General features: G+C 43.1%; 1 protein-coding gene across 1 annotated transcript in view; it reads right to left on the bottom strand.

Moving 5' to 3' along the window:
- LOC147662887 (uncharacterized) overlaps positions 1–21,265 on the bottom strand; it is a 43,995-nt gene extending 22,730 nt beyond the window's left edge. The window contains exon 1 of the mRNA XM_086950820.1: positions 20,838–21,265. Coding sequence (XP_086806946.1) covers positions 20,838–21,265 — 428 coding nt within the window. The remainder of the gene's footprint in view (positions 1–20,837) is intronic.
- Positions 21,266–23,364: the final 2,099 nt, after the last annotated feature.

The raw sequence follows: 23,364 nt of genomic DNA, 5'->3' as shown, positions 1-23,364 counted from the left end.
TCTTTCGAGGGATCTAGGTGAAGGTGAGCATTGGTAAGAATCTAGAAAAATATGGGTAGAGGGAATGGTTGGGTCCTGGGGGACATTGGGTGAGGTGTTGGTGAGGCTTTTTAGGATGGGAAAGTATTTTTCGGAATAATCCTAGGTCCTTGTTGGCTGCTTGAATAAGAACAGTGCCATTTTTGTAGGAAGTTATATTTAGGCTGACTCTAAGGTTTTGTGTAGGTGTCGTAATAATCCTGGTTCCGTAGGGAATATTTTTCTTGTCATGGATGGTTAATAACTTGGAGAAGGTAGTTCACCATTTGGCCATTTTTCTAGTGAAGAAAATATGGTCATTGATTATTACACGTTTCTTAGTGTTGATGGTGGGGTCCAGGAACTGTGTTTTGGAGTTATTTCTGTGAAGGCTGTTTTTAAAGGTTTTAAAAGCATTTTTAGTAAGATTGGGGGTATTGAATATCATAAGTGTTGTTTCCTGCAGGTATAATGTGTGGTCCAGCCATAATGTGAAATTGCTTGATCTAGGTGGAAGGGCCGGTTCTTACTCCTTTTGAGGAGTCGCTGGGGTGAAGTGTTTCCAGGGGAGAAGAGAGGGAGTAGAGCAGACCAGTGGGGAGGGAATATGTTTGGCGATAAATTAGAGGAGACGATTGAGATGGGGGCTGCACAGAGAGTTTATTTAGTCTAAGTTGGCAAAAGAGGTAGAAAGGCAGAGCATTTACGAGATGGCTGCTGTTTTTACACATTGTGGCTGATGGAGGTATTGCAAGCCTTTGTAGGCACGAAGCGGAAATCCTTTGTTACTTTTTACTGTAGTGGGATTCGGGCTCCTGTGTCCTGGGAAAAAGGAGAAAAATAACCCAAGCCATGGAATGGCTGCCTGTTTGTAGGCAACCCACTAGGAGGGAATCGAGTCTCCTGTTTTGTATTTGTTGTCACTTGAGAGACCCTTCCATTTTTTTAATGTATTGTTGTTACGTCCTGAGAGAGCCCCTCGTAGCTGCAGTGGTTCCAGTCTGGAGAGCTTATACTGTTGTTGAATGTCCGAAGGAGCCAACGCAATCTCCCGGCGGTGCAGGGAACAAGAGCGGATACTCAGCAGCAGTGCAGAGAGCCCTCCAGGCACAGCGACAGAGTGCGCGGCCGTGAAGACCGCTCAAGACTGCGAAAGGAGCGAGGGGGCTCGCCGCAGGTCCAAGCAATCATCCACATCCTCCACGCGTCCCTCCTGTCTTTGAAAACACTCTATAAGCGAGGCAGGTTGTTCCCCCGGTGTCTGTGGATCTTGGCAGCAGCGGTGCCCCTCTCGCTGAGCATTTCCGAAATGGACACAAGTTATGGAGTTTAGGGGCAGTGGTTATTTGCACATCTCCCAATTTATGGGTTCCATACTAGCATGTCAGTAGAGGGCATTTCTCAAAATGTCTTCTTTCTAACACATTGGCTACATTCGGAAGGCAGAAACACACAGAAAAAGTATAGGTAATAACACCTGTTCTCATATTCTATATTCTCCTAAGTCTCCTGATAAAAATGGTACCTCCCTTGTGTGTGTCGAGCTACTACCCGCAACTGGAAAGGCACCAAAATGCAACATGAAAACATCAAATGTTTTCCCTGAAACCATACCTTCTTTTGCAAAGTGCCTAGCTGTAGATTTTGGGCCCTAGCTCAGCCAACACCTAGGGAAACCTAGAAAAACTGTACAATTTTGAGCATTAGACACCTGGAGGAATCCAGAATGGGTTGACTTGCGTGGTTCTCACTAGTTTGTTTTACCCAGAATCCCTTACAAACGTCAAACTTTGACTGTAAAACACATTTAACTTACATTATTGTAATGCAAAGTTCTGGAACCTGTGGGGGGCACAGACTACCATCCACTCAGTAGTCCCTTAAGTCTTCTGATACAAAAGGTACCTCACTTGTGTGGGTGGACCCAGTGCCTGCAACAGGAAATGTCCCAAAACTCAACATGGCTACATCAAATTTTTCCACTCAAAACTTACCCACTTTTTGCAGTGTTTTGTGTCTGTTTCTCCGGTCATTGTAAAAATGATCATCTTTGATGTACCATATTCGGCTCAAGGAGTATTCAATTGGCCACTAGAGAAGAATGTTTTATATATTTCTGAGTTATATGTCCAGTTTTGATAGTATTATGGGCACCTTACTAGGAGTCTACTAACGTGGTAGGGTGCTCTCTATTTGATTATCTGTTATTTCTTTGCTTTTCCTCCTTCCCCGCATTATACTAATTATTTTTATGTTTCTTATGTACCTTAGTCTATCCCATAATGTTTTTCACTATCATAGTCTACCTCCTTGCCAGTTTAAGAGCCATATTATCAAGAACGTGCGATGCATTATCGCCGCTTTCATCATCAGGAAACTGCTGCTAAAGTGGTGATAATGGGCTTGATAATATGCCCTTGTGAATTCCCATAGAATCCCAGGTTAACACTAGAACCTGGGCTTCTATGGGAATTCACAAGGGCATATTATCAAGCCCATTATCACCACTTTAGCTTCAGTTTCCTGACGATAAAAGCGGCGATAATGTATTGCCCTTTCTTGATAATATGGCCCCAAGTTCCTTGGGTTTATCTTCTTGTTCTTTTTCTTTCTACACTCGATCTATTTAGAGATATCCCCTTTGCTTTCAGCTCCTCTTGTGTATCATCAGCACAGAGATAAAGAAAAGCTGATAACTTTTCTAAATTAGGCAAAATCTCACATTCAAAATTTAGAAATTAGCCAGAAGTAGTCCTCATTTACTTAACTGCGAACATCATGACACCTTAAAGCCCTCTAATATCAACATGTTGATGTGCATGATTTTTTACTAGTTAACTAGTAAGGTTGATGCAAATTGTGCATTCAGTGTATTTCTTAGACAGACTAACTACAAATTGGTCCAGCGTAATTTTACTACCTTATGCACTTTTGCGTTATATACATATTATACACTAACAATATTATTTTACCATGTTGCTGCTAGAACTTCCCTCCTCCCCCTCAGTGCTGAGCCTTAATTTGTCTTTTTAGAATAGTTCTCGATTAGGCCTGCGTAACTTTTTTTCACATAGGCTTCTCATGCCAAATTGGCGTCCTTTTTTGCCAACATCCTGGGGATTCTACAGGTTAGCAGGGTTTGTAGATTGCTCTGGAGTGGACTGGGAAATAAGCCAAAATAGAGCAAAACATTTTTTTGGGGGTAAAATGGTAAAAAAGCGCTGTTTGTTTCCGGTCCAGGGAAGACATGGCTTGGCAGTTCGGGCTGGACTGATCCCATGAGGCACAGGGTCAGACTGATTTGCATATGGCCATGTCTGAACTGGGGTGGCTGAGTGAGCTAAAGAATGGTGATGGATTAAACCCAGATCAGTTGACTGGGGTTGAGTGTTTCATTTGCTCAAACGCTCCGTCCATCATCCCCTTTTGTTTCGCTTTGTTCGCCCTAAGTTGGCAGGGTATGCTCAGACGTGAGTCCCTTGCTCATTTGGCCACTGGATTCAAGATAGCCTGGCTGATGAGGATTATGAATCCGAAACCGGTCCTGGGAAGCTTGATTCCGGTCCAGGTAAGACATGGCTTGGCAGTTCGGGCTGGACTGTTCCCATGAGGCACAGGGTCAGACTGATTTGCATATGGTCATGTCTGAACTGGGGTGGTAGAGTGAGCTAAAGAACGGTGATGGATTAAACCCAGTTCAGTTGACTGGAGATGAGTGTTTGTATTGTCACTGAGGGGGAGGAGGGAAGGTCTAGCAGCAACATGGTTAATGAATGGAATAATAAGACATCTGCAGCGGAGAGAAACACATCACATTTTTACACTAAAACCATACCTTCTTTTACAAAGTGTCTAGCTGAGGATTTCGGGCCCTAGCTCAGCCGACACCTAGGGAAACCTGGAAAAACAGTACAATATTGAACATTAGACACCTGGAGGAATCCAGAATGGGTTGACTTGCATGGCTCTCATTAGTTTATTCCGCCCCAAATCCCTTACAAACGTCAAACTTTGACTAAAATACACATTTAACACATTATTGTAAAGGAAAGTTCTGGAACCAGTGGGGGTCATAGAATACCTTCGACCCCGCAGTCCCTTAAGTCTTCTGATACAAAACGTACCTCACTTGTGTGGTTAGATCCAGTGCCTGCAACAGGAAATGTCCCAAAACACACCATGGCTACATCACATTTTTTCCACTCAAAACGGACCCATTTTTCGCAGTGTGTTTCTTTGTATTTTGAGTCCAAGCTCAGCTGGTACCTAGGGAAACTTAGTAAACCTGTTTTTTAAACTAGAACCTAGGAAAATCCAGTATGGGGTGACTAGTGTGTCTTGCTACTTGAGTGAATCTTGTTTGTGTCTGTTTCTCAGGACATTGTAAAAATTATCATCTTTGGTGTATCATATTTGGCTCAAGGAGTATTCAATTGGCAACTAGGAAGAATGTTTTATATATTTCTGAGTCATATGGCCAGTTTTGATATTATTATGGGCATCTTTCTAGCAGTCTACTAACGTTGTAGGGTGCTCTCTATTTTTTTATTTGTTATTCCTTTTGCTTTTCCTCCTTCCCCGCATTATACTAATTATTTTTATGTTTCTTATGTACCTTACAGCCTGATTCATCAACGGGCCGTTTTGCGAGCCCCTAATAGCGAATCATAGCGATTCGCTATTAAGGACTCGCAAAACGGTAATCATGTAGGAATCGCATAATAAAATGCGATTCCTACTGATTCCTTATTTGCGATTAGCAAATTGCTAATCGCAAATAAGGAATAACTCGCCATTCATTCCTATGGGCCAAAAGGCCCATAGGAATGAATGGGGAGTATTCCTTATTTGCGATTAGCAATTAGCTAATCGCAAATAAGATTGCGATTTGAAGGGTGCCAGGGGTGTCCACAGGACACCCTGTAGCACCCCTCAAATGAAATTTCACACAGGTGTTGCACACACACATGTCCAAAGGACATGTGTGTGTGTAACATGCAACTCAGAAAAATGCTTTTAAATGCATTTTTCTGAGTTTTCGCAATTTACCGCGAGGTCTGACCTCACGGTAAATTGCGGCAAGAAATTGCGAATTCGCAAATTTAAATTGGATGTTGAATTGCATTTAAGGAATCTCTAATAGAGATTCCTTAAATGTAATTCCTCGCACATTTGCGACATCGCAATTAGCGATTTTTGCATTTGGGATGCTGAATCCCAAATGCAAAAATCGCTCTCGCAAAGGGCCGGATTCTCAGAATCCGGCCCCTTGCGAGCGCAATTTTGGTTCATGAATCGGGCGGATAGTCTATCCCATGATGTTTTTCACTCTCAAAGTCTACCTCCTTGCCAGTTTAAGTTCCTTGGGTTTAACTTCTTGTTCATTCTTTTTCTGCACTCGATTTATTGGAGATATCTCCTTTGCTGTCAGCTTCTCTTATCTCTGTTGACGATACACAGATGTATTTGTGTATCGTTAGCACAGAGATGAGGAGAAGCTGATAACTTTTCTAAAAAAGGTAAAGTCTCACATTCATAATTTAGAAATTAGCCTGAAGTAATCCTCATTTACTGAACCGCGAACACCATGACTCCTTAAAGCCCTCTAATATCAACATGTTGACGTGGATGATTTTTTACTAGTTTATCTAGTGAGGTTGATGCAAATTTTGTATTCAATGTGTTTCTTAGACAGACTAAATACAAATTGGTCCAGAGTAATTTTTGTGCCTTATGTGTGTTATATACATATTATACACTAATAATATTAATCATTTATCAACATTAGGTGGCTTTAATATCTTAAGTTAGAGCTACATATATATCTGAAATGTATCTCTTTGTTTATTGATGCTAATTGTACTTGTTTGGAATCCATTTTGATTCAAGTTAGCTAAATGTTTAACCGGGCCTGAGTATTATGAATGTAATTGTATTAAATATCCTGCCAATGCTTTTTTTTCTCTCCTCTTGTGGTAAATTTAAATTACCTATACTTAATTTATGAGGTAAAGTTCAATAAGAATAACTCAGAAAAAATAAGAGGCAAAATCCGTGATATTTGAGGCTTTCAAAAGGGGTTTTATTCCTTAAAAAGGAATGGGTATTTGGTTCGAACCAAAGGTGGCATACCATTCCGTCACCACGTAGGTTCGGGAAGGGACTGACAGACAATACTTTATTGACAGTTAATAGTATATATAGTCAATGCATTACAGTAAAGGCAGATGCAGAAGGCGTAACAGCTGAGAGGAGAGATAAGAATACACATACGTAATGAAAAGGCGTTACAATAGGCGTGCATGAAGGCGTGTACTAGAAACGTCATTAAGAAGATGTCACAAGTGGGTGGATCCATAAGAGAATCCTGCAGTGTCAGCAGAAATACATGGCAGAGATGCGCGCGCAGGCAGCATGACGTGTGATTGACGTGTAACTGGAGGGTGAAGGGGACTTGACATTTAGCCCTACATGAGGAGACAGAAGTCTGGGATGTCAGAACAACCTAATCCCAAATCGTATCTAATATCTCGTGTTTAAGGAACTATATTATCTGAAAGGAAAGGTCTCTCGGACAGAGGCTATTCTATACTAACTGTGAGTGCGTGTATAAGCGTCTTCGTGTCTGCATGAGATGCGAGGGGGCATGGACCTACCATGGTAACAGGAGCTAGGAATTACTTGCACGGAGACAGTGAGGTCGGGCCCTTTGCTCTGCAGCTGGAAGGATGTTTACTTGAACTACTAGACAGGAATGTATTTTTCGAGGAGCGGAGCAGATACCTTGAAGGCTGAATACAGTCTTGGCAGGCAACAGGCTGAACCAAGCACCGTTAGCCGCGCAGGGAGTGAGACAAAGGTCATGGGTACAGATGCAGACCCGGGCTGAGGCATTCAGAGTCAGAAGGCAGGAAAAGGCTCGATGGCAGAATTCAGGGCCTACTTTGCCAGAGCTGAAAAACGTGTAAAGTACACCACATAAAGACGTTGGCAAGGCATACTTAGGAACGGAATATTCGACCCATTCATGATGGATCTGAAAGAGGACATGTTAACGTTGGACGCAAATGTATTTGCGTCTTCATAACTGGAAGTGGAGGGAACATACATGTACTTGTAGAGCGTACACGGAGTCGTTGGGGTCTAAGATAGGGGACACAATTGATCATAAAAATTCATATTTCCTCATTCCCTCCTTGTCCCCTACGGACCCTTCATGATATATCGATCCTCATGAATCGATCAATCTGTTCATGTAACATCATTTGCTCTTCTTTCTTCTTATGGCGTTTTGAATGGGAACTTGAATGTGGAATACATGATGTGGCACACAGGCCGCAAATCGCTGGCCCACATTGTAGACATAGGCAGCAACTGAATACTATGAGAAGGGCAATGCCTAGGAAGGATAGGACCTTCCATCCCCAGGCGGTCAACGTTGTCCAGAACCAACCGGACCAAGTCCAGGTGCCTGGATTCTGATGTATCAAACTTGCAATCTTATGAAGACGGGTTATAGCTTTATATACTGTTGGCGCGTTTTCTGGAATGAAAACACAGCAACTCGACCCGATGACCTTACAGGCTCCGCCCCTATCGGCCAGGATGACGTCAAGGACGAGACAACCCGCATAGCAGACTGCTCCTCTGTTAAGTTGCCTAGGGCGGAAGTAGTTTCATTCACTACTGCTTCGAGGGTTCTAGTTAATTTGCGTATCAGTTTACTATTAAAGACAGCACCTAAGTAGGGAAAGAAACCTTTATTGAAGTCTGTGTATTGCTCCCATGCCGTTTCAGTGTAATCGACAATCGGGAGATCTCTTCGGAGTCTATTGTTTACTAGATTAGTGTGTCTATGATAATCAGGAGGGGCTAGGAAAACAGGTGGCAGAAGGAATGCAATGTAACAGGTACCATCCCAATCTAGAGGTAAGCGTATATATGCGGTATGACCACAAATGAAGTAGGAATGACGAGTAGCTCTGAATGTAGACTTGCCTTGATCACTGAATTCGACCACAGTAGAACATTTACTATGACCTAAGTGTACTGAACCATTCTTTCTGACACATAATTCACCTGTGACTGGTAATACTGACATGGCAGGCAAGACTGGTGCAGCTTCGGATTCTACATTCAAAATCATGAGGTTAATGGTAAAGTTACCTAATCCATATACTTCATTTTCTAGATCAGTTCCTGTCCTTGTGGGAAGTCCCTCCTTGTTAGGGTAGCAGGCTTTAAGCAAAACTAAGTTCAGGTTTCCCCAAACCCAATTTCCTTCATAAACTATAGTATCAGAATCTAAAGAATTAATCAGTCTAAACCATGCACCACATGAACCATTGTGTGTGAACGGGTACGGAAAAAGGGGCAGAACTCCCTTGTATTTCTGGTAGGGAGGGAGTCGGCCACATATCCAACAATTTGTAGCGTTGTTGGTCAGATGGGAGTGATGTAGCATACTAATGAATGTGTTGTTGCGCAGCGCAAGTCTGTAAGACAATTCATGCGGAGGTAATTCGCTAAAAGAATGTTCAGCAGTAACGTTGAAAGCAGAATGTGCACGCTTGAAAATAGGATAATATATATGCAATAATATACTGGCAGCAATAATCAGCAGACTCAGAAAAAACATAATCAATAATGTCACTATACAGTGACTACGAAGTGATTTACAATATGCACGTTTCCTGAGCTGTATCTGTCTATCTCTCTCTCTATTTCGGTCTAGGGGATACATGTCAGAAACTAATTTAACCGATTCACCTAGGGGAGGACTTAAACAATTAAACTGTCTGACTTGCTAGACCGTAGTTTCAGTCTATATTCTTCGGGGGCGGTTTTCTCAACCAGGGGGAGTTTTGAGTCAGTCTGTGGAGGAGGGCAGGGCTTAGAGTCCAAGTCCGAAGGGAGTCCGTGAAACTTCTTAACGTGGCTTGAGTGCAGCCACCCTTTTCTGCCCTCAACCTTCACAGCGGTCCTCGTCGTCAGAAGAACCAATTTCGTGGTTTGCCAGCGGGGTTCCAGCGGACTTCTCCGATCAAAATTGCGAACAAAAACAAAATCCCCGGGAACCACTTCATGGGGCTTCACCTCGGTGTTGTCGGGAAAGGCTGCAGCTACCTGTGAACGACAAGATTGTAGTGCAGACATCAAGGAGGCAAGGTAATCTGTCAGCATAATACAGTCAACATCTGTGATTTTACGAGGTATAGGCGTCCCCCACATATTTGGTGGCCTACCAAAGACCACTTCATACGGGGATAGCCCGGTTCGAGAATACGCTACCATCCTCATATAGAAAAGGGCAACTGGCAAAGCTACTATCCAGTCAACGCCTTTCTCTCTGCAGATTTTAGAAAGTCGGATTTTCAGAGTCTGATTATGGCGCTCCACGAGACCTGCTGCCTCGGGATGCCGGACACAGTGGAATTTCCACTGGTAGCCTAACAGGAGTGTAATGTGTTTCACAAGCTCGGATAAGAATGGTTGACCGTTATCTGAGTACACGATACGGGGCAAACCATACCGCGGGAAAAATTCACAAACCAGCTGCTTGGCAGTGGTCGGAGCAGTGTAATCTGGGACTGGATATGCTTCTGTCCATCGGGAAAGTGCACATACGACTACGAGGACATATTTGAATCCTCGACAACGTTCCATCTGGATATAATCCATCTGGAGGACTTCAAAAGTGTGATCGGGAGGCTGAAATCCACCTTGCTCTACGGGAATGCTTTTACCTGGGTTGAACTGACAACAAATCATGCAAGTACGCACTTTATGTTTGGCTGCTGCTCGTAAGTTTTTATTGAACCATATATGTTGAATGCTGTCTAGCATGGCTTTTTCTCCTAGGTGTGCTGGGCTATGTATCGTGTTAATGATGACTTGAACCATAGAGTCGGGGAGAAACCATGTAGATTTTCCCTTCGTCATCCATCCCTGATCTGTTTGGATCCCTCCTAGTTCAGTCCATTTCTTGATTTCATCTGGTGTAGCATGTGTCTGTATGTCGATTACATCATGTGCGGGATCCCTAACTGTCATGCAGTGTGTCGATGTCGGAACTATTGTCTTTGTCAAGTTAGTTACATGAGTTCGATTCTGGGCAGTTTGCTTAGCTGTTCGATCTGCCAGGTCGTTACCCTGGTAAATGATATCGGTGACTTTTGTATGTGCTTTACACTTCATAATAGATATTGCAGTAGGCAGATGTATTGCATCTAACAGGGCTTGAATGAGGGGACCGTGTTGAATGTTGGCACCGTGAGAAGTTAAGTAACCTCTCTCTCGCCAGAGGACTCCGAAGTTGTGAACAACTCCGAATGCATAACGTGAATCAGTGTATATGTTAACTTTCTTATTTTTGGCTTGAATACAGGCTTGTGTCAGAGCGATGAGCTCTGCTGCTTGAGCTGACAGGGTGTCGATACAATTGGTTTCAATAACTTCGGTGTCTGTCGTGACTGCGTAGGCGGCCACTAATTCACCTGTACCTGTTCTCATACATGAACCATCCACATAAAGTGTCAGGTCTGGGTCTGGTAATGGAACGTCTGTCAAGTCTTGTCTGGGTTTCGTCGTAATAGTAATGACTTCAATACAATCATGTGACAATGGGTCTACGCCACTTAATGGCAAAAGTGTGGCAGGATTTAACGTACTACAGCGTTTGATTTCTATGTGTGGCTGAAACAATGTCAATTCATAACCTGTCAGTCTTGCTATAGTCAAGTGTTGGGTCTGTGTACGGTTTAAAAGAACTACCACGGAATGTGGAACTTGTACTGTCAATTGATGTCCTAGTACTATGGAATCGCTTTGTCTGATTGCTAAAGCTGTCGCTGCAACTGATTTCAAGCACGCAGGCAGAGCCTGGGCTACTGGATCTAATGTGCTAGAGAAGTAAGCACACGGTTTGTGTGAACCTGCTTGTTCCTGAGTGAGCACTGACAAAGCAGTGCCTTCACGTTCTGTGACAAAAAGTGTAAAAGGCTTACTGTAACATGGTGTTGCTAAAACTGGTGCTTGACATAAGGCTTTCTTTAAGTCTTCAAAAGCTTGTGTATGTTCTTGAGTCCAAGGGAGGACAGTCGATGTCGCTGCCTCCTGAGTTGTCAACTGAATAAGTGGTTCTGCTAGAAATGCGTATTGGGGAATCCATTGTCTACAGTATGAAGTGAGGCCTATAAAGGCCTGCACCTCCTTTTGTGTCTTGGGTGGTGTCATGTTTACGATTAACTGGATGCGATCAGGTGTGAGCTGTCTCCCCACTTTGGACAGCAAGTGACCAAGGTACACAACTTGCTGAACACAGAATTGCAGCTTCGAAGGGGATACCTTGTGCCCCTTGTCGGCCAGAAAATTTAAAACCGTCAGTGATGCTTTTTCACATTCTGGTTCGCTTCGGGCGGTGATCAGCAGATCATCGACATACTGAAGTAGGGCGGTGTTAACAGGCATGTGGATACTGTCAAGTTGTCTTTTCAGTGCTTGGCTATAGATGCTGGGGCTTTCTGTGAATCCTTGAGGTGCGCGTGCAAATTTGAAACTTCGTCCATTTAAACAGAATCCGAACAAGTATTGGCTTTCCGGATCTATTGGGACGCTAAAGAAGGCGTTCTTGAGGTCAATTACAGTAAAGAACGCTGCTTCTGGATCAATAGCTGTCAGTAATGAAGAGATATCTGGAACCACGGGATACTGTGGTACAATGCATTTATTCAATTCGCGCAGATCAATAACTAATCAATAAACTGGTGGTGCATTTGGATCAGTACGTTTAAGGACTGGAATGATAGGAGAATTACATACATTGGAGTCGGTTTCCACAACCACTCCTTGTGCAATGAGCTTGTCAATGATTTTCAGCAAAGCCACTACAGAATCTGGGGGTAACTTGTATTGTCTAATTCGTGGTAATACTACTCCTGCTTTGAGTGTGACTCGATATGGTGTAATGTGCATACAACCTACATCAGTGGGGCCTTGTGCCCACAAATGTGCAGGGACATTCTGTAATCGGTGATCCATGTCTCTCAATACATAGTGACCTTTAAAATCTCGCAAGAATAATCGTACTCCTTCCGGAGAACAGCATATTATAGCTCCTAGAGCTTTCAGTGTCTTTATACCTAGTAAGTTTTCTGGGCATGACTTTGTAAGCAATAAATCTGTAGTCCGTGTCAGAGGACCGACTGCAAGAGGAAGAGGTTGTGATACTTCATTAATAATAGGTTTTCCTGAAAAACCAAGGGAAACATTCTGTGAGCCTGAGAGGGGTGCCCCTGGAACCTCATCATGACTAATCGTTGTACAGCTTGCCCCTGTATCAATTAGAAACTTTCTGTCTTTCCCTAATACTTGACTGTGTACATAAGGACCCTCTTGATCTACAGGAACCTCAATAAGAGGCAAGCCAACCTCCCTCTCTAGGCTGTTTCATGTATATCGCTGATAATCTGGGTAGTCATTTTGTGCATACTGGTACATCTGTTGTGTCGTGTTTTGCGTTGCGGCAATAGGCTGTGGCTGTGGTACTGCTACGGTCTGTTGTGAAGCTGGCATAGGTGGTATATGCTGTATATTCTGGGGTACTTGCTGTTGGGCTTGATCTTGTCTAGGTGGACGTGGTCTCTCCTTGGTCTTACCCGTGGAGATATTGTGTTTCAGAACTGCACAATCGTTTATATAATGACCTGGCTGTTTACAATAGTTACATACCCCTTTAATAGGAGCCGTTGAATTACTGGGCTGGGTCGTACCCTTTTTGTGACCGTCAGCTGGAACTGACTGAGCAACTAACATTTTCATTTTCGTGTCTTTCATACGTCTTTGTTCGTGTTCTTGTTCTTCTCTAATTCTATTCTGGTGGTACTGTAACATTTGCAACATTTGTGAAGGGGTATTAGCTTGCCAAGTACTCTCGACTTTCAATACTCTGTTCTTAACCTGGGGCAGTGAATTCTCGACTAGTTTCGTTACAAAAAGATGTGGATATGACTCACTACTTGCTTTCAGGCCGCTATTAATACCTAAACATTTTTCAAATCGGGAATAAAAATCACTAGTGTCTTCATCGGGTTTCTGTTTACAGGCTGAGATTGCACCCCAGTCTTCCTTTTTCGTACTTAATAAACGTGGCAATACTTGTACTAATAATCCTGGTAACGCTTTAACTTTGTCTCCAAGCCCTAGGCCTGGAACTCGGGTATTTTCTTCGTTTTCTAATGCAGCCCAATCAATCTTTGCATTTCCCACTTCCCATTCTTTTTCTTTGAGTTTCTCGTAAATACCAGCAGGCAGTAGTACTTTCAATATTTTCATAAGGTCTGGATAAGTGTAATCACCCATGAGTAACATGTCTTTTATTTCACGATGAAAACCTGCGGGATCTTTGTCATGGCTAGGTACTAGTTTTTTCATTTCCAATAATTCTATTTTAGTTATGGGCGTATACACAAACACGCGTCTAAGCGTATTATCAGCATTCTGAACTGGGTGCACTTCTCGTAACGGATTCTGTCTGTCTATGTAATACATTTTTCTTTCCATGGAGTGTGTTGAATCAGGCTGTGGACATAGGAAGGCACTATATCTGTGCCGATGTTCTAGAATTACTTTAATTAGATCGGTACCTAGACCTCTCCATTTATTCATGAGTAGTTCTGCTAATATATCAGGCAGGGGACCTGGATCGGAATGTTGGCTTCTATACAGTATGAGTAAGTGTTGTATCATGTATGTACCAGCTAAACGCTGTTCGCTTGGTGTCATATTCAAGAATGTGTGCGCTAACGCATCATCACTATATTTCTCGGGATTGTCAGCCCATTGTACTGCTGACCTAGCTAATTCTTGTTCGTCCATAGAATCGAGTACATGGTACCCCATTCGTTCTCGAAGCCTGTTGTCAGTGGCTTGGAATAAGTGTTCAGGAGTTCTCGGATTACACATGGCTTCTTGAAAAATTCTTTTACTTTCTGGACGTACTGGACGCATTGAATTATTATAGGATCTTCCTTTATCTACATAAGCTATCATTTCTCTAACTGGTAACTGCGATTGTCCTGCTGCTTCTTCTGGTGCGTCCTCCTCCCCTGAGGATTCAAGTTTGTCTGAATCTATTTCCGGTGGTGGCTGTCTTCTTTCATGCATCTTTATTACTGCATTTCTGATCCTTCGGTACATATTTTCTATACAAGCCTGTTTATCATGATTCCCATCTGCTATATTCTGACCCCATCTATGAAGTGCTTTTATGTCGTCCGGGTTTGCACCCGGCCTATCCACTTCTCTTATTAGACAGTTTATAAGAAACCGTAATATCTTGCCTTGAGTATCAACTTTTTGGTAGGCCAATGCCTCGCCAATACTTTCAGGGCCTATCCCTGTTTGAACAAAATGATATATTCTATCTAGATGATCTACCATTCCAGGTAGTGTCGATAAAAAGTTTGTGACTCGTCGCAATCGTACTGATGCGAGCATCATTCTGTCGTCATTCTTTTTACCAGGTACTGGATCATATCTACAATCTGCAAGTCGTTCTTTATATATGTCAAAATCGGCTGCTTGAGGTGTACGTTGTTGTGCTAGATCCCTATAAGTCCATCGATGTGTTGGTGGCGGGGTCTGGAAACCTGTCTGGAAACCTGGGGTTTGGAAACCTGTCACCCCTCCGGACGCGCCTCCTGAGGCGCCGGGTCCGAAGGGATTGTTTGGGTGTAAAGCAGGAGGAATAGGTGCAGGAAGAGATGGAAGAACGGCTGGAAGGGTTGGAACGGGAGGAGCAGGAGGAACGGGAGGAGGAGTAGCTTGTCGCGGAGGTGGGGGCTGACTATCTCGTGGTCGAGCGCCGCCAGGAGGAGGTGTGCGTGGCGGTGCGGTATTAACATATTCGGGAGCTACATCGTCTAGATAGGAAGAAAGGAAAATGTCCTTTGCGGTTTTCTGATGCATTTTAGTCGGGAGCAATGGAGGTGGCAGATCTTTTGGTACTTCCGGGGTGGCCTTAGGTAAACCCTCGGCCAGAAGAGGATACATACCATTCATAAGGGTGTTTCGTTGTCTATCTACTTGTTCTATTTTTACTCGGATACCTTCCTCAACTAATACATTTTCTCGGGCCTTTTCTGAATCCTCTCTACTTTTCTCTTCTTTTCTGTGTGCTTTTTCTGTACGCCTATGCGATTCTTTACGCCATAATTCAATGGCATCTTTCTGTGACTGTCTGGCTTTCTTTTTCCATAATGCTTCTTCTACTCTCATGATGCAATCTGCATCCCATGTCCCAGCAGCGGGCCATCTCTGATTCTCTGCTAGATCCTTGGTGTAGTCCACCCATAAATCGAGATATAAAACGGCATCTAGGCCATGTTTGTGGTACATAAAGTACCCTGGAGTGTCCCTAGGTGGAATGGGAACAGCTTCCTCGAGTATCCCTTTTCTAGTTTTTATCTGTCTTAATTTGGAGAATAACGGCATCGTTAAAAGTCAGGCTACTTGGTCCTTACTTAGATATGAACACAATTAACACAATAATCACAATAATGAAGATCGAACAATCACTCATACCACGACATTTTGAAACCACATTAAAACATTTTAAAACGAACAACAATGATTAGAATAAAACTAGCTAACGACATGATACTGGATGTACTGCTAAACAGTACAGATACACTGCTAAACAGTGCAGACCAGGTCTGTGTACCCAAACCCGTCTTGACCGGCACAAATTATTGCGCACGTCTAGATGCGTCCCCAGCAATGGTACTCACCGGGAAGCACGGAACGGAAGGCCTCGGAAACTTTGGACTGGACTGGACCGGACTCGACTCGTGACGCAGATACTTTGGAACTTCGGAACCTGGTGGGCCTCTGTATACCTCGGATCTTGCTCTCTCAGCTAGACTCTGGTCGGGATCCTCCGCACTCCTCACCGCCTCGTCTGGGTGTTGATCGCAGCCTCAGTCACCTCCGTTGGCCTGAGGGAGATACAGGAAATCCTGCGGGTACGCGTAGTTGTCCGTCCGGCTGTGGTAGGGGGCTAGGCCTGCAACGCACCTCCGGCGCGTGAGATGGGGGAGGGGTCCCTATTCGGGCGCCAATTATGTGGTAAATTTAAATTACCTATAGTTAATTTATGCGGTAAAGTTCAATAAGAATAACTCAGAAAAAATAAGAGGCAAAATCCGTGATATTTGAGGTTTTCAAAAGGGGTTTTATTCCTTAAAAAGGAATGGGTATTTGGTTCGAACCAAAGGTGGCATACCATTCCGTCACCACGTAGGTTCGGGAAGGGACTGACAGACAATACTTTATTGACAGTTAATAGTATATATAGTCAATGCATTACAGTAAAGGCAGATGCAGAAGGCGTAACAGCTGAGAGGAGAGATAAGAATACACATACGTAATGAAAAGGCGTTACAATAGGCGTGCATGAAGGCGTGTACTAGAAACGTCATTAAGAAGATGTCACAAGTGGGTGGATCCATAAGAGAATCCTGCAGTGTCAGCAGAAATACATGGCAGAGATGCGCGCGCAGGCAGCATGACGTGTGATTGACGTGTAACTGGAGGGTGAAGGGGACTTGACATTTAGCCCTACATGAGGAGACAGAAGTCTGGGATGTCAGAACAACCTAATCCCAAATCGTATCTAATATCTCGTGTTTAAGGAACTATATTATCTGGAAGGAAAGGTCTCTCGGACAGAGGCTATTCTATACTAACTGTGAGTGCGTGTATAAGCGTCTTCGTGTCTGCATGAGATGCGAGGGGGCATGGACCTACCATGGTAACAGGAGCTAGGAATTACTTGCACGGAGACAGTGAGGTCGGGCCCTTTGCTCTGCAGCTGGAAGGATGTTTACTTGAACTACTAGACAGGAATGTATTTTTCGAGGAGCGGAGCAGATAACTTGAAGGCTGAATACAGTCTTGGCAGGCAACAGGCTGAACCAAGCACCGTTAGCCGCGCAGGAAGTGAGACAAAGGTCATGGGTACAGATGCAGACCCGGGCTGAGGCATTCAGAGTCAGAAGGCAGGAAAAGGCTCGATGGCAGAATTCAGGGCCTACTTCGCCAGAGCTGAAAAACGTGTAAAGTACACCACATAAAGACGTTGGCAAGGCATACTTAGGAACGGAATATTCGACCCATTCATGGTGGATCTGAAAGAGGACATGTTAACGTTGGACGCAAATGTATTTGCGTCTTCATAACTGGAAGTGGAGGGAACATACATGTACTTGTAGAGCGTACACGGAGTCGTTGGGGTCTAAGATAGGGGACACAATTGAGCATAAAAATTCATATTTCCTCTTTCTGCAGGTGTCTTATTATCCCGTTCATTAACCGTTTTGCTGCTAGGCCTTCCCTCCTCCCCCTCAGTGCTGAGCCTTAATTTGGCTTTTCAGGATAGTTCACGCTTAGGGCTGCGTAATTTTTTTACACATAGCTATCCATGCCAAATTGGTGTCCTTTTTGCCAACATCCTCGGGATTCTATAGGTGAGCTGGGTTTGTAGATTCCTCTGAAGGGGACTGAGAAATAAGCCGAAATATAGCAAAACATTGTTTCGGGGGTAAAATGATAAAAAAGTGCTGCAGAAAAAAGTGTTTGTTTTTTCTCCTGCGAATGGCATCAACGAAAGTTGTATGGTACTGAAATCACCATCTTACCAGCTTTCAGGATGAGGCAGACTTGAATCCAAAAACAAACTTTTTTACCAAAGTTTTGACATTTTACTGAGAGACAGTCCACTTTCCCTATTTTTTGTCTTTCAACCTCCTTTCAGTTTGTGGTTGAAATGGGTGTTAATGCCATAATGGAACCCAAAACCTATACATTTCTCTAAACTAGAGGAAATTTTAGATCCATCAAGGGGTCATTTGTGTAGTTCCTTAATTTTTTTTCAAAGACACTAATGGGCATATTTACAAGACCCTGTTGCCACAGGAACATCACTTTTTATGATTTTTCTGTGGCAATAGGGGCTTTGCCTTATTTACAAAGTGGCGTTAAGCCATTTAACGTGGCTTAACCCCGTGTTGTAAATTAGTCACCTTGTCACTCTATACTTAGCGTGAAAGGGGTGGGCAATAAGTGTTGTGGTGGGTGTTCTGCCGCAACAACAGTAAAAATATTTCCCTCATAGACCATCATATATTTACTGTGCCACAATGCTCACATACTTTTTGAATACATTTCAGAAAGTACACCAGTGACAAGAAAAGGTCACCTCAAAGTCTTTTTTATATAGTTTATCAAAACATTTCATTAAATTCTTATCAAAATAATTTTTTTCTCTTTTGTCATATTATACTTTTCAAACACATAGATAAAAGATGCAATCTCACAGTACAAACAATCATTGGTATATTTCTTTTTTAACCATGATTATTTCAATATTTACGAAAACATATCTCACAACACACCCCTGGTTAAACTCAAACACAACCATACATACTTCCAGTCATACCACTTCTTCCAGTCTCACAACAACAATCATACTACATCTGTACACGGTAAAGAAGAGTCTCCAATGCAATGCATGGGACTCCGCACTAGGTCGACGCGCGCTTCGGTGGGTTAAAAGCTGTTGGGCAACCACCTTCCTCAGGACCTAGTCGGATATACCACTTTCAAATTCCTAGGGGACCTTCAATTAGAGAGGCCACGTTTCTCCCATTGATAGAAGTGTAGTTGGGCACCAACACCAAGTCCAACGACTTATAATGCACTGTTGAAACTCCCTCAAAAGGGGAGTATATGGAAGTAAGGAGGATAATCTATTTTGAGGGTAATTCAATCCAAATATGGCAAAGGCAGTGCGGTAGAGTACTTCTTAATAAGGTAATATCCTTTTAGTTGGTAAGCAGCGCAAGGACAAGGATCTCAGTGGTGAAGTATCTTTTTTACATATTTGGATCCCAACCTGCGTGGGCAATAAGTGTTGCGGTGGGTGTTCTGCTGCAACACCCATTGATTTTGACGCTGCCCTATATTTACAAAGATGGCGTAAATATGTGGTAGCCCCAAAATTAAGACAAGGGAAAACCTGGTCTTAACATGACGAAACGAGGAGAAATGCTTTATTTCTCCTTGTTTTTGCTGTTTCTGTGTGCGCCGCATTGTGCAGAACATATAAAACGCCATGAATGATTGTCTATGTGCAGTGAGGTGTCCCTTCCTGCACATAAACAATCAATAAAAAATATGAAGATTTAAAACTTCTATATGTGCTGCACCATGCAGCACAGAAAGGAGTTAGAAAACATCATTTGTGATTGTTTATGTGCCGGAAGGGACACCTTCCTGAACATAAACAATCATTCACCGCAATGCAGGCTCCCTTGCACAAAGGTGCAACGTTGACTGCGTTAGCACCAGGCAGCTTAATTTAGCGCCAGTGCGGGAGGAAACGCAAAGGTGCACCATATCTTTGTAAATACGGTGCATACCTGCATTTTCAGGATGGTGGCGCGTGGCGTTAGCAAGTTTTGCTTAATGCCATGCTGTGTCATTCTGTTGTACATATGCCCCTAAGGGTTGAAATAAAAAAAATCATAAATATTCATTCGTGACAACGTTTTCATTTGTAACCTCTTGTCATGATGGCCCATTTACAAAACCAATATCCCATTACTTTAGCGAGACCACTCTGGTTGTGGAGATATTTAGGGTCTGTTGGCTTTCCAAGAACTCGAGGTACCCAGAGTCCATAACGGAGCAGCACCTTGCAATGGTTTTTCATTGTGTACGGAGTATAGAGCAATTCATATGGTAAAATATAAAAGTGAAAAAACAGGTATCAAGGATACCTATGTAGTATTTATTATTCATTTATTTTTTAGTTTTCTGCAGCGAGAAAAAGACCCAGAATCGGCTATCAGAGCGCTTTACAAAATCAGAGTAAGAATACAACTTTTGCCAACAAAATCCGAGAGCATATCAAAACATTTTTTAAAGTTTAGGCAAGAAGCAGAGTAAGAATAAAACTAGTTGCTGAACATAGCAGATATAGTATCTAGACATTTTTAACAAGTTTCGGCAGGGAGCAGAAACGGTGATAGAGATGGTCTATACATAGCAGGAGGAGCAAGTTAGCATACGAATAAGTCTGAGAGGCTTAGATGTCCAATATGGAGGAATTTGGAAACAAGTTTGAGGAAGTGTACAGGTACGGTGCCTTGTAAGTCCGTGAAAAGGCTGGTGTGCTAGTAGGACACCAAATGGTGAGGTATGTGCAGAGTTGAGGGAGGAATTGGCTCATCAGGAAGGATTTTGCTTCCCTTTTGAATAAAGGTGTAGACAAGATTTTTCTGATGCACGGAGGTAGAGATTTCCAAATTCTTGGTGCCGCTCCCGAGAACGCTGTTGGGCGTTTTTTCTTACTGAAATGAGAGAGTTTCAAGAGTAGGTTATCTGAGCTCCTAGAGTGTCTGTTTCCTCCAGATAAAGTGAGTTTCTTGGAAAGGTGGGGGGTGTTGTGGGTAAGAGCTTTATGAGTAATGCAGGCCATCTTCAGGTGGATTCTGGCTTCGTAGGTTAGCCAGTTGAGCACCTTGAGGTGTGGAGATATATGGTTGAATTTCCAAGATCCTGTCAAGAGTCTTGCTGCTGCATTGAGACACACTTTTAGAGGGGCTGTTAAGGTTTTGGGGTGCCCAGAGAGAGTAGTACAACCGTATTCCAACCTCGATATGACTAAAGCTTGATCTGCCATTTTGAGGTCAGGGCTCTCGATGAATTGTTTAATTTTTCTGAGATAGCTGAGGTGAAAACGGGCATTTTTAGCCAACAGGTTGATGTGTGTTTGCATGTTAAGGTTTTTAGCCAGTGTAATTCCCAGCAATTTGGCAGAGTCCACCAGAATCAGCGTGTAATTTAGGGCCATGATCATCTTGGTCCATTCCTTTATCTTCAGAGAGTTTTTAGGAGGAGAGATTAAGAGAAATTCAGTTTTTTGCATGTTTAGTTTGAGGAAGTTGGTCGTTAGCCAGTTGACAGTCTTTTCAAAAGCTTTATTCATTATCTTTATCTCTTCAATGGGCATGATCTTGATGTAGAGTTGAGTGTCGTCTGCATACATGTGATAGGAGATGTTCGCCTGCGGTAGTAGATCAGTTATGGGTTCTACAATAAGGTTGGATAACGTTGGGGATAAGGTTGAGCCTAGAGGTACTCCTAGCAGATTGGCAGAAGTGGCAGAGAGATTTTTGTTCACCATGATTGCTTGCGTTCTTTTTCCAGAAAAGATTTGAACCATTGAAGGACTGTGCCGGAAAAGCCCATCCTATTTTCCAGTCTTCTTAGAATTTTGTCATGATTGACCGTGTCGAAGGCTGATGATTTGTCGAGCATGACTAGTGGACGTGTTTCATTACGGTCCAGAGCAAGGAGGCCATCATTAACAATATGTAGAATCGCTCTTTCTGTGTTATGCCCGGGTCTGAAGCCCGATTGGCAGTCGTTCAGTAGTTTGAAGTCCATGATGTGTTGGTTCATTTGTTGCTGAACACATTTTTCCAGGACTTTGGCTAGCATGGGAATGTTGGTTTTTATAATTAGAGCGAAGAATAAAAATCTGTGATGGATCCGTAGGGTTTGCTTTCAATGCAGCCTTTAGTTCTCTGGCGGCTTTGGAGCATAATGGGTTAAACCACTTGGGGTCACCGATAATCCTTCTTTGGGCCGGGACAGATAACAATGTCCCTACTTTAGAGACGATCCCATTTAAAATGTTAGGAATACCCACGGCAGTAGACTGAGGTTTCACACAGTACGAAAATTCTGCCGCACAGGATTTATAGAGCTTTTCATAAAAAAGGGACGGAGTTACTTGGGCCCATTTAAGGCGTCACCTAATATTGGTCAGCTTCAGCATGCCTGAAGCTATCACAGAGTCCTTCCTTTTCAATATACTCCCTCCCAAGCACACACACACAGGGTTATGATCACTAAAAGCACTTTCTAATATTGCGAAGCCCACTAAAAGGGTCTGAACGCTTGTAGAGATCAAAATGTGGTCTATAAAAGATCCACCACTGCGACCTTTGAAAGACGGAACCTTTTGTTTACTAGATAGTGATACAAAGCTCATGGACGAAAACAGATCATATTCGTTGAGCAAATCGTTAAGAACATCTCCCAGTGGAGAATCCTCAAAGGGAAGGCCCCGGATCCTTGGCATCCCAAATCACCCATGTTAGTGGATTCAGGATCCCCACATGGGTGAGCATTAAAATCACCTACAATCATAAGACTATTTCTAAAGGGGCCACAATACTGCTTAACAAAGTTGCCCAGCTGGGTTATCTTACATGCCCCTTGTTTGCGTACTGCGTTATGAAAATTGATCAAACAAAGACGAAGGTTTCCGCACCCTAAAACGATTGCCTGAAAATCACTATAATCAGAGGAGATAACCTTATTCCTGCATTTCAGGGACAAAGAAATAAAAATAACCAACCCACCCCTTGCTCTCCCACTAGATGCTGGGCTTGCAGGAACAAAAAAGCTTTATTCCCCTTTAAAAAAAGATTACAATTAACCAACCATGTCTCCTGGATGCATATCACAGGAAAGTGACTAACAAACTGCACCCATAATGGGCCTGCAACCTTCTCTGCCAACCCCGCGATATTCCAGAACAACACATTATAATCCTGGGTCCTAGGTTGGTCCTCAGGGGAAACAATATATAGATCCTGCAGTGGGGTAACAAGTAGTATTCCTGGCAGCTCCTGTTCCGTTGGCCCTTCACCTATTATGACCTCCAATGACTCTGCATTTGGTAACACTATAGACGTTTCAGTTGGAAGCCCATAATCTAACAAGACTAAATCAACTGGCACAAACTTCTGGGCTACTTAATCCAAGGGAACTTCATTTTTGCTCAGTCAATCACAATCATTCAGCCCTGAGAGGACTGCAAATCTATTTTGCCCCTGAGCAAAGGATGAAAGATGATAGTGACCCTGAGGATTATCCGTTTCTGCCCAGGTGTTAAAAATACCAGTCCTACACTGTTCCACAGGCATATGGGGCAAACTATAATGCTCTAAATTAAGATTATTCTGTCTATGGTTCTCCACCTTATAGAAGAAGCCCAAGGGCAGTATCTGAATACCTTGGCCCCTATATGAAAGACCAGCATTGACCTCCCTGAAAATTCTCTCAACGGCCAGTGGGTCACTAAAATTCACCACAATACAATCCCCCCTTCTTGTTTTCCTGGAACTTCCCAGCCAGGCAACACGACGGACCATAATGATGTTATTTACGGTGGTTGGACCTGCAACAGTATTGCGAGACAAGCAATGGGTT

This window comes from Lissotriton vulgaris, unplaced genomic scaffold (assembly GCF_964263255.1).
Source record: "Lissotriton vulgaris unplaced genomic scaffold, aLisVul1.2 SCAFFOLD_1565, whole genome shotgun sequence".
Lineage (NCBI taxonomy): Eukaryota > Metazoa > Chordata > Amphibia > Caudata > Salamandridae > Lissotriton > Lissotriton vulgaris.
This window is presented reverse-complemented; position numbering and strand designations above follow the sequence as displayed.